At 47.8% G+C, this 12,233-nt stretch overlaps 1 protein-coding gene across 5 annotated transcripts in view; it reads left to right on the forward strand.

Annotated features, from left to right (window-relative positions):
• The first annotated feature begins 222 nt into the window (after positions 1 to 222).
• The window catches only part of LOC147100831 (tumor necrosis factor receptor superfamily member 5-like), a 63,838-nt gene continuing 51,827 nt past the window's right edge, over positions 223 to 12,233 (forward strand). For 3 of the 5 annotated variants that reach the window (XM_085967455.1, XM_085967458.1, XM_085967459.1), the window contains exons 1-2: positions 223 to 361; positions 11,860 to 11,998. In XM_085967455.1, the coding sequence (XP_085823581.1) occupies positions 11,983 to 11,998 (16 nt within the window). In that variant the 5' untranslated portion in view covers positions 223 to 361; positions 11,860 to 11,982. Of the gene's footprint in view, positions 392 to 11,088; positions 11,215 to 11,859; positions 11,999 to 12,233 lie in introns of all 5 variants that reach the window. The other 2 variants (XM_085967456.1, XM_085967457.1) reach the window with 2 other exon arrangements.

Here is a 12,233-nt window from a genome sequence, read left to right on the forward strand (position 1 = left end):
TTCAGATAAAGGCTGTGGGTCTGGAAGGCAGGAGGAGAGGGGCCTCGTTTATATGAAACTTGGAGCTTTAATGTTGCTGCAGCACCCTCCACACCTGTGGGCCTCAAGCGCTGGGGGTGCGCAGTGTGGAGATACACAAGCCCGATCATAACCCGCACCCTCCTCACCGCCTGGCGGGGGTTTATACTCCAGGAGCCAATCGGTTAATGTTGTCGTCAGAAGGCGTCAACCCGAAAGTAAAAGCAAGCGCAGTTTCTCTCTTTGTACACGACGGCGCTAAAGTGGAGTCCGGAGTAAAGAGGCGTTTTCCCCGCGGGCGCGGCCCGAGTTTCCCATCCCCGAGGGGTGGGTGAACCCTCCGGTGAGTAACCCGGGGTGGGTGATCCCTCCGGTGAGTAACTCGGGGTGACTGTCCCGGTGGGAGCGCGGGCTGGGCCTCCCCGAGCCCCGTGTCTGTGTGAAATAACAGAAAATGCTGCAAAAATTCAGCAGGTCAGGCAACATCCGTGGAGAGATGTTGCCTGACCACCTGAGTTTTTTCCAGCATTTTCTGCTACTTCGGATTTCCAGCATCCGCAGTATTTTGCTATCGTCCGTGTCCGCCTCGCGCGCACCAGAAAACAGTTGCGGCAGTTTTATTTTATCCTGCGAGCGATGGAGGAGAGCGCGACAGGAGGAAGTCTGAAGTTCGGATTGTTGTTAATTAACGCGGAGTTTATAGAACGTATATTTGAAATACAGCCGTTGTTTACCCGAGAGCGGCCCCTGGTGGCGGTGGCAGGGTCTGCAGTTTCTTAGCCTTGGCCCAGTGGGCAGTTCCCTCGCCTCGGAGTCTGAAGGTTGTGGTTTGAAGTCCCACTCCAGAGACTTGAACACAAAATCCAGGCTGACACTCCAGTGCTGTGCTGCAGTGTGGGAGGGGCCGGATGAGACTTAATCCGCCTGCTCTCTCAGGTGGGCTAAAAGATCCCAAAACACTTTCACTTGCCACTGACTCCAGCCCGCTCTTTAACATCATTCTGAGGCTGAACCACACTGTTTGCAACCTTGGTGTCATATTTGACCCGGAAATGAGCCGCATAGCCGCGGCATAACTAAGATCGCCTATTTCCATCTCCGTAACATCACCCATCTTCGCCCTTGCCTCAGCTCATCCGTTGCTGAAACCCTCATCCATGCCTTATTACCTCTAGATTTGACTATTCTAACACACTTCTGGCTGGCCACCCACGTTCTACCCTTGAGGTCATCCAAAACTCAGCTGCCCGTGTCCTAACTCGCTCCAAGTCCTGTTCACCCATCACCCCAGTGCTCGCTGACCTACATTGACTCCCAGTTAAGCAATCTCCAGCCTCAGACCCCCCTGCAAGATATCTGCGCCCCTCTAATTCTGCCCTCTTGAGCATTCCTGATTATAATCGCTCAACCATTGGTGTCCTTGGCTTCTGTTGCCTAGGCCATAAGCTCTGGAATTCTCTCCCTAAACCTCTCTGGTTCTCTTTCCTCCTTAAAACCAAGCTTTTGGTCGTCTGCCCTCATTTCTAATGATGTGGTTTGGTTTCAAACTGTTTGTCTTATAAATACTCCTGTGAAGCGCCTTGGGACGTTTTACCATGTTAAAGGCACTATATAAATTGTTATTTCGAAGAAGAGCAGGGGAGTTCTCCCTGGTGTCCGGGTCGATATTTATCCCTCAATCAACAACACATTAACTGATTATCTGGCCATTATCACATTGCTGTTTATGGGAGCTTGCTGTGTGCAAATTGGCTGCCGCATTTCCTACGTGACAACAGTGACTACACGTCAAAAAAGCGCCAAGGTCGTGAAGGCGCTATATAAATGCTAGTCTTTCTTTCAATGTTGCTAAATCCTGCTTTTGAAAAATCTGAGGTGCATCTTTAAGAATGGATAGTCAGGATTGGATTATTAGGTAGTAATGCCATCTAGAGATTTCAATGACACAAATGGGCCCAAATCGTTCCGTGAACTCTGAAAAAGTTTCAGTGATTGCTTTCTTTGGTGAAGACTTGTTGGCAATTTCCCTGTGGATCCACGAGGTCGTTTTCCAATCTAACACTTCTGCCGAAGAGTCTTGTATGCTGGCAGCTTATATCAGAAATTCAGACCCAGGCTATGTATGATTTTTAATAATGTTGCCATGTCTGGTTGGACATATTCCTGGAGGTTTCATCACATGACCTCTAACCACCCCCACCCCTGACTCCTGCCATTGGCTGTCAGACATGTCCATCACACGGTGCACCGTCTTCCCATTTCAATTGGAAAGCAGACAGGCTCTTCATTATCTGATTGGATGATCCTTGACTGTCAGTCAAATAATCTTTTTTACTATCATTTTTATAAGGCAGTGTTTATTTGCAACACCAAAGTTCTGATTGGTCCACTTGGATGACAAGACCAGATTTAAGAACATAAGAAATAGGAGCAGGAGTAGGTCATATGGCCCATCGAGCCTGCTCTGCCATTCAATAAGATCATGGCTGATCATCGACCTCAACTCCATTTTGCTGCCCGATCGCCATATCCTTTGATTCCCCATGAGTCCAAAAATCTATCTATCTCAACCTTGAATATACTCAAAGACTCAGCATTCACAGCCCTCTGGGGCAGAGAATTCCAAAGATTCACAAACCTCTCAGTGAAGAAATTCCTCCTCATCTCGGTCTTAAATGGCCTACCCCTTATCCTGAGACTATGCCCCCTAGTTCTAGACACTCCAGCCAGGGGGAAACAGCCTCTCAGCATCTACCCTGTCAATCCCCTTCAGAATCTTGTATGTTTCAGTGAGATCACTTCTCATTCTTCTAAACTCCAGCGAGTATAGGCCCATTCTACACAATCTCTCATCATAGGACAGCCCTCTCATCCCAGGAATCAATCTAAGAGAAAGAAAGACTTGCATTTATATAGTGTCTTTCACGACCACCAGTTGTCTCCAAGCGTTTTATAGCCAATGAAGTACTTTAGGAGTGTATTCACTGTTGTAATCTAGCGAACCTTCGTTGCACCGCCTCCAAGGCAAGTATATCCTTCCTTAGATAAGGAGACCAAAACTGTGCACAGTACTCCAGGTGTACCTGGACCAAGGCCCTGTACAATTGAAGCAAGACTTCTTGGGCCAAAAATTCGGTGGCACCGCGTTTGGGGCGCCAAGCTCGCCTGGGCACCGGAAGTCCTGCCCCGGATGGAGCCGGGAGTGCCAGCCCGATACTCAGTTTGAGGGACGCGGGGCGCTGCTCGAGGCACCCCGCGTCCCTCTTGGGGCGCTGAAACTGAATATCACAGCGCCAAATGCTGCGGCACGGCGCGCTGCGGTACTGCAGGCCTTCCTCCCCTTCTTAAGGGGGAGGGGCCTGCACCAGCACGATCACCGATCGCGAGTGCCAGCAGAAGAGCCCGGCACCGAGGAAAAGTGCCGGGCTCTTGGGACACAGCCGGCACTGCCCGGGGGGGGGGATCAGGAGGCCGGGGAGGGCGGCGCGAGGAGGTGCTGGCAGGCGGCCACCGAAAAAAATGGCCGCCCCGCACCTCCACCTTAATTTGCGCCACTACCGCCACAGGTAGGCCCCGTGAACCGGTCGCGATTTGCGACCGGTGGTACGGGGGGGGAGGGGGCGCGACCCAATATCGCGTTCGGGGCGGTAGCGGGGCGCTGCGCACACCGATGACGTCATCGGTGGCGGCGCAGCGCTACAGGCTAACGCCGCCATTAGTGCCCCGCTAAATTTTGCGGGAGGCGTGGCCAGTGGCGCTAAAGCTACTGAGTGCCCTCTCTAGGTGCTAACTGGTGGCGCAGCCCACCGAATTTCTAGGCCCTTTACTCTTATACTCCAACCCCCTTGCAATAAAGGCCAACGTGCCATTTGCCTTCCTTATTGCTTGCTGTACCTGCGTGCTAACTTTCTGTGTTTCTTGCACGAGGACATCCAAATCTCTCTCAACACCAACATTTGAAAGTTTCTCGCCATTTAAAAAAGTTCTGTTTTTCTATTCTTCCTACCAAAGTGAATAACCTCACATTTCCCTACATTATACTCCATTTGCCACCTTACTGCCCACTCACTCAGTCTATCTATATCCCTTTGCAGACTCTCTGTGTTCTCCTCACAGCTTACTGTCCCACCTAGCTTTGTATCGTCAGCAAACTTGGATACATTACACTCGGTCCCTTCATCTAGGTCATTGATATACATTGTAAATAGCTGAGGCCCCAACACTGATCCTTGTGGCACCCCACTAGTTACAGCCTGCCGACCGGAAAAAGATCCGTTTATCCCTACTCTCTGTTTTCTGTCCATTAACCAATCCTCTATCCATGCTACTATATTACCCCCCAACCCCATGAGCCCTAATCTTGTGTAATAAGCTTTTGTGTGGCACCTTATCGAATGTCTTTTGGAAATCCAAATGTACTACATCCACTGGTTCCCCTTTATCTACCCTGCTAGTTACATCCTCAAAAAACGAATAAATTTGTCAAACACAATTTCTCTTTCATAAAACCACATTGATTGCCTAATCATGTTATGATTTTCTGAGTGCCCTGATACCACTTCCTTAACGATGGATTCCAGCATTTTCCCAACGACAGATGTCAGGTTAATTGGCCTGTAGTTCCTTGTTTTCGCTCTCCCTTCTTTCTCGAATAGCGGTGTTACATTTGCGACCTTCCAATCCGCTGGGACCGTTCTAGAATCTAGGGAATTTTGGAAGATCAAAACCAATGCATCCACTATCTCTTCAGCCACCTCTTTTAGAACCCTAGGATGTCAGCCGTCGGGTCCAGGGAATTTGTTGGCCTTTAATCCCATTTACTTTTTCTCTACCTATATTAATTACATTAAGTTCCTCACCCTCATTAGACCCTTGGTTCCCCACCATTTTTGGGATGCTTTTTGTATCTTCTACTGTGAAGACAGATATTTGTTTAACGTTTCTGCCATTTCCTTATTCCCCATAATAATTTCTCTTGTCTCGGCCTGTAAGGGACCAACGTTTACTTTTGCTACTCTCTTCCTTTTTACATACTTGTAGAAGCTCTTACAATCTACTTTTATATTTCATGCTAGTTTTCTCTCATTCTATTTTTTCCCTTTTTATCAATTTTTTGGTCATCCTTTGCTGGTTTCTGAAACTCTCCCAGCTTCTTTCAATCTAATGCTGTCCTTAACTTCTTTAGTTAGCCACGATTGGATCACTTTTCCCGTGGAGTTTTTGTTTCTCAATGGAATGTATTTTTGTTGAGAATTATGAAATATTTCTTTAAATGCTAGCCACTGCTTATCTACTGCCATACCTTTTAATTTATGTTTCCAATCTACCTTAGCCAACTCACACCTCATACCTATGTAATTGGCTCTATTTAAGTTTAAGACTCTAGTTTCGGACTTAGGCAAGTCACTCTCAAACTTAATGTGAAATTCGATCATATTATGATCATTTTGCCCCAGAGGATCCTTTACTATGAGATTGCTAATTTAACCCCGTCTCATTGCACAGTACAAGATCGAAAATAGCCTGTTCCCTGGTTGGTTTCTGATATTCTCCAAGGGGACCAAAGACACACCCAGCAGTTTGTCTGGAATGTGTAATTAGATCCTGCTGCCTGAGTAATCAAGTACTTTGCAATGTTAAATTTGATCCAATCATTCTGACTGCCGGATTCCAGCGCACACAGTACCGCTTTCAGAGAACTGACAGGGCTCACGCTTGCGGGTTAGGATCTTCTCCCCCACCCCCCTCAAGTTCCTGACCTGATCCCCCCCACCTCAACATTTTCATGACCTCTCTCCTCGACCCCCTTGTCTCCCCGCTTCGATCCCCTTGTCTCCCCGCTTCAATCCTCTCTCTTCCCCCCCCCCCCCCCTTCGATCCCCGCACTCCACCCCTCCACCACCAATGGATCCCCTAATCTTCTCCACGCGGAGCCGAGGGAAGCGTGGTGGGTACTGCGCAAGCGTGACCGGATTGAGTATGCATATGCAATACCAAACAGGCGCACGTGGGCAGAGAGAGCCAAAAATGTGGTGCAAATAATCACTTCATTTTTATAATGAGTAAACAAGTTGTTCAAAGAAAATTTGGAAAAAAAAACTTTTTTAATGTCTCTTATGATTTTTCTCCTGGGTTGCTTGCAATAGTGTTCTGGAGATTCATGTTTAATTCCTGGAATCTCCAGGGCAGTTCTCTGAGTCAGAAGGTTGTGGGTTCAAATCCCACTCCACAGACTTGAGCACATAAATCTAGGCTGACACTCCCAGTGCGGTGCTGAGGGAGTGCTGCACTGTCGGAGGTGTATCTTTCAGATTAGACATTAAACCGAGTCCCCGTCTGGCTTCTCGGGTGGACGTAAAAGATCCTATGGCACAATTTCGAAGAAGAGCAGGGGAGTTATCCTCGGTGTCCGGCCAATATTTATCCCTTATCCAACATCACTAAAACAGATTATCACATTACTGTTTGTGGGACCTTGCTCTGCGCAAATTGGCTGCCGCGTTTCCTACATTGAACAGTGACTACACTTCAAAAAAGTGCTTTGGGATGTCCTGAGGTCGTGAAAGGTGCTATTTAAACGTAAATCTTTCTTTCAATGTTGATAAATCCAGCTTTTGAAAAATCTGACATGTATCTTAAAGAATGGATATTCAGGATTGGATTATCAGGTAGCAAGGCACAAAGGAAGATGGTTATGGTGGTTGGAGGTCAATCATCACAGCCCCAGGACATGGCTGCAGAAGTTCCTCAGGGCAGTGCCCTCGGCCCAACCATCTTCAGCTGCTTCATCAATGACCTTCCCTCCAACATAAGGTCAGAAATGGGGATGTTCGCTGCTGACTGCACAGTGTTCAGTGCCATTCGGAACTCCTCAGATAATGAAGCAGTCCATGCCCGCATGCAACAAGACCTGGATGACATTCAGGCTTGGGCTCATAAGTGGCAGGTAACATTCGCGACACACAAGTGCCAGGCAATGACTATCTCCAACAAGCGAGAGGCTAACCACCGCACCTTGACATTCAACAGCATTACCATCACTGAATCCCCCACCATCAACATCCTGGGGGTCACCATTAACCAGAAACTTAACTGGACCAGCCACATAAATACAGTGGCAACAAGAGCAGGTCAAAGGCTAGGTATTCTGTGGCGAGTGTCTTACCTCCTGACTCCCCAAAGCCTTTCCACCATCTACAAGGCGCATGTAAAGAGTGTGATGGAATACTCTCCACTTGCCTGGATGAGTGCAGCTCCAACAACACTCAAGAAGCTCGACACCATCCAGGACAAAGCAGCCCGTTTGATTGGCACCCCATCCACCACCTTAAACATTCACTCCCTCCACCACCGGCGCACCATGGCTGCAGTGTGTACCATCTACAAGATGCACTGCAGCAACTCGCCAAGGCTTCTTCGGCAGCACCTCCCAAACCCACCTAGAAGGACAAGGGCAGCAAGCCCATGGGAACACCACCACCTCCAAGTTCCCCTCTAAGTCACACACCATCCTCACTTGGAAGTATATTGCCGTTCCTTCATTGTCGCTGGGTCAAAATCCTGGAACTCCTTCCCTAACAGCACTGTGGGAGTACCTTCACCACACGGACTGCAGCGGTTCAAGAAGGCAGCTCACCACTACCTTCTCGAGGGCAATTAAGGATGGGCAATAAATGCTGGCCTTGCCAGCGATGCCCACATCCCAGGAATGAATATGAAATCTAGAGATTCCAATTACACAAATGGGCCCAAATCGTTCAAGGAACTCTGGAAAAAGTTGCAGTGATTGCTTTCATAAGAAATAGGAGCAGGAGTAGGCCAATCGGCCCCTTGAGCCTGCTCCACCATTCAATAAGATCATGGCTGATATGATCCTAACCTCAAATCTTCTATCACTCTCCATCCCACCCGAACCCATGTGATCTCCCGGGAGAGGCGAAAAACCAGATAAAAAACCCAATGGTCAATTTGGGAGAAAAAATCTGGGAAATTCCTCTCCGACCCATCTAGGCGATTGAAACTCGTCCAGGAGATCACTCTGTCCCTATATTTTCTACAGTACTTACCTTCTGTAAAGGCGATCTCCACCCCAGCCAGGAACAGGAATAAAACCATCTCCTGAAATCTAACACAGAATTAGAACACAAGAAGTAGGAGCAGAACCAGGCTACACGGCCCCTGGGCCCGCTTCACTACCCACCGGGCCATGACCATTCCGAACCTAGACTCATGTCCAATTTCCTGCCCGCTCCCCGTAACCCTTAATTCCCTTTACTTCTAGGAAACTATCTATTTCTGTTTTAAATATATTTAATGATGTAGCTTCCACAGCTTTCTGGGGCAGCAAATTCCACAAACCTACCACCCTCTGAGTGAAGAAGTTTCTCCTCATCTCAGTTTTGAAAGAGCAGCCCCTTATTCTAAGATTATGCCCTCTAGTTCTAGTTCCACCCATCATTGGGAACATCCTCACCGCACCCACCCGATCAAGCCCCTTCACAATCTTATATGTTTCAATAAGATCGCCTCTCATTGGTGATGGCTTGTTGGCAATTTCCCTGTGGATCCATGAGGTCATTTTGTAATCTAACATTCCTGCTGGAGAGTCTTGTATCTATACAGATATAGTGTATCTGCAGGCACAGGTGTTCATATCTGAACTTGTCGCGATGTGAGTGCATTAGAAGGCTGCACCTGCTGAAGGAAACAATTAAAGTTGTGCCAACTACTTGCCCTCGAGCATCCCTGATTATAAATGCTCAACCATTGGTGGCCGTGCCTTCAGCTGCCGAGGCCCTAAGCTCTGGAATTCCCTCCCTAAACCTCTCCGCCTCGCTACCTCTCTTTCTTCCTTTAAGATGCTCCTTAAAACCTACCTCTTTAACCAAGCTTTTGGTCATCTGCCCTAATTTCTTACGTGGCAAGGTGTCAATTTTTTGTCTTATACCACTCCTCTAAAGCACCTTGGTATGTTTCACTACGTTAAAGGCGCTATATAAATACAAGTTGTGGTTGTTGTTGCCGCCATGGATCCATAGCCCAGATCCACCCTAGCCACAGCACTAACTTTGGCAGATAAATTGACAGTGGCACTAAATTTCTTTGACAGTATCCTGGCTATTCAGGCTACATCAGAGATATGTGCCAAATAAATCAATTGGCAACTCACTGCTGAAAAAAGCAGATGACGGCTGCCCTGTTTCAGAGAGCTTCCCAGTTTATCTCCTTTCCAGTGTATGTGGTCCATCAACAGGAAAGAGGGATAACATTTCTACAGAGTGGCAGGATTTCTCCAGGTCTGGGGGACCATTGATGGGACATGTGAGCATATATGCTCCCTTGCAGAATTCCATTAACTATGTCAATAGCAAAGGGTTTCATACTTTGAGTACATAGTTTGAATGCAAAGCCAGCACATGTTGTATGTGAACACCTGCTACCCAGGGCCCTTCCATGATCCATTCATTTTAAGGTAGTCATGGATTTTTAAAAATTTGTTCCTGGGATGTGGGCGTCACTGGCAAGGCCAGCATTTATTGCTCATCCCTAATTGCCCTTGAGAAGGTGGTGGTGAGCCGCCTTCTTGAATTGCTGCAGTCCGCGTGGTGAAGGTATTCCCATGGTGCTGTTAGGGAGGGAGTTCCGGGCTTTTGATCCAGCGACGATGAAGGAACGGCGATATACTTCCAAGTCAGGATGGTGTGTGACTTGGAGGGGAACTTGGTGGTGATGGTGTTCCCATGCACCTCCTGCCCTTTTTCTTCTAGGTGGTAGAGGTCACGGGTTTGGGAGGTGCTGTCGAAGAAGCCATGGCAAGTTGCTGCAGTGCATCTTGTAGGTGGTACACACTGCAGCCACGGTGCACCGGTGGTGGAGGGAGTGAGTGTTTAAGGTGGTGGATGGGGTGCCAGTCAAGCGGGCTGCTTTGTCCCGCTGAGTGTTGTTGGAGCTGCACTCATTCAAGCAAGTGGAGAGTATTCCACCACACGCCTTATTTGTGCCTTGTAGATGGTGGAAAGGCTTTGGGGAGTCAGGAAGTGAGACACTCGCCACAGAATACCCAACCTCCTGACCCGCTTTTGTAGCCACAGTATTTATGTGGCTGGTCGTTAAGTTTCTGGGGGATTCGGCGATGGTAATGCTGTTGAATGTCAAGGGGCGGTGGTTAGCGCCTCTCTTGTTGGATATAGTCATTGCCTGGCACTTGTGTGGCACAAATGTTACTTGCCACTTATCACCCCAAGCCTGAATGTCGTCCAGATCTTGCTGCATGCGGGCATGGACTGCTTCATTATCTGATGAGTTGCGAATGGAACAGAACACTGTGCAGTCGTCAGTGAACATCCCCACTTCTGACCTTCTGATGGAGGGAAGGTCATTGATGAAGCAGCTGAAGATGGTTGGGCCTAGGACACTGCCCTGAGGAACTCCTACATCGATGTCCTGGGGCAGAAATGATTGGCCTCCAACAACAGATGTGGAATAGATTATTGACATCCTAAGATTCAGGTGCCTGGACCAATTGGGCCTCCCAGATAATCCTGTGATGGTCTCCAGGACCATTGTGGCTTGCTGTGTGCTGTAAAATCTTGCCCATCGAAAGGGACTTGGTCTAATGGAGCTTGATATAATGTAGGAAACGCAACAACCAATTTGCTCATAGCAAGGTCCCACAAACAACAATGAAACAAATGACCCGATTATCTGTTTTTAGGTGTTGATGGAGGAATAAATATTGGCCATGTCACCAGGAGAACTCTCCTGCTCCTCTTCGCAAAGTGCCATGGGATCTTTTACACCCAAGTGAGAGTGTAGACGGGGCCTCGGTTTAGCATTTCATCTGAAAGACGGCACATCTGGCAGTGCAGCACTCCCTCAGTACTACACTGAAGTAGCCTAGATTATGTGCTCAAGTCTTTGGAGTGGAGCTTGACCCATGATCTTCTGACTAAGAGGCAAGAGTGCCATCAGTGAGCCAAGGCTGACACCTTAAAGAGCAAGTCAGAGAATGGGTATTCTGTGATGAGTGACTCACCTCCACATCCTCAAAATCTTTCCATTATCTACAAGGCCCAAGTCAGGAGTATGATGGAATATCCACTCGCCCGGATGGGTGCAGCTGCAACAATGCTCAAGAAGCTAGAAGCGAGAACTAGACCGGTTCCTGGCTGGGGCATAAATTGCATCATACAAGAGGTCGGTACCAATTAATAGGCCATGGTCAGTGTGATTCCCTAGATTAGTTTCAAACACATGGAGGAACCAGAGAGGAATTTTCCAATTTCCCCCCCAATTGTCCATGAGTTTTTGATTTGGTTTTAAATCTCTCCCAGGAACTGACATGGCACCTAGGAGGTAGGGAGTTTCTTGACCTGATGCATAAGGTATCACATATGGGACAGGCTAGATCACAGAATCACAGAAACCTCACAGTACAGATAGAGGCCATTTCAGCCCATCGAGCCTGCACCGACACATATCCCACCCGATCCCCGTAACCCCTACACCAACACATATCCCACCCTATCCCCGTAACCCCACGTATTTAATCCCCCTAACACTAAGGGTCAATTTTTATCATAGCCAATCAACCTAACCCCGCACATCTTTGGACTGTGGGAGGAAACCGGAGCACCCGGAGAAAACCCACGCAAACACGGGGAGAATGTGCAAACTCCACACAGACAGTCACCCGAGGCCGGATTCGAACCCGGGTCCCTGGCGCTGTGAGGCAACAGTGCTAACCACTATGCCACCGTGGACCAGCTTTTCCTGTCCAACATTTTTGTATGTTTGTATTCTCTGGGTTAAGGTCTGATGTATTTTTTCCTTTTATTTCAGAAGCTGGATTTCATCAGTTGAAGAACTGGACAAGACTGTATACAAAATTATTATAATTTGTAAAGTACTACTACTGTACGCTTAGAAAAAGGACTGCTAAACTGAAATTTCTCAGTTTGAAAAATGTTCTTATGCAGAAGTGAGTATATTTTTGGTACATATATAGGCAAATGAATGAGCAACGGAGCTATTTTAGTATACCATTGTGATTGTACGTTGAAGGATGTGATGGAGGGGAGGTAATAGTTGAGAGTGGCAGGGGAAGGGGTAAGAGGAGTAACGAGGTGTTGTTGAGAGAAGTGAAGAGGTGCACTCACCATTGCTGCTCTTGGAAGTTCATTAAAGAACAATTTGCATTTATATAGCACCTCTGA

This window comes from Somniosus microcephalus, chromosome 25 (genome assembly GCF_052327205.1).
Source record: "Somniosus microcephalus isolate GS21.2 chromosome 25, FLI_Smic_1.0, whole genome shotgun sequence".
In the NCBI taxonomy this organism is placed as follows: Eukaryota; Metazoa; Chordata; class Chondrichthyes; order Squaliformes; family Somniosidae; genus Somniosus; species Somniosus microcephalus.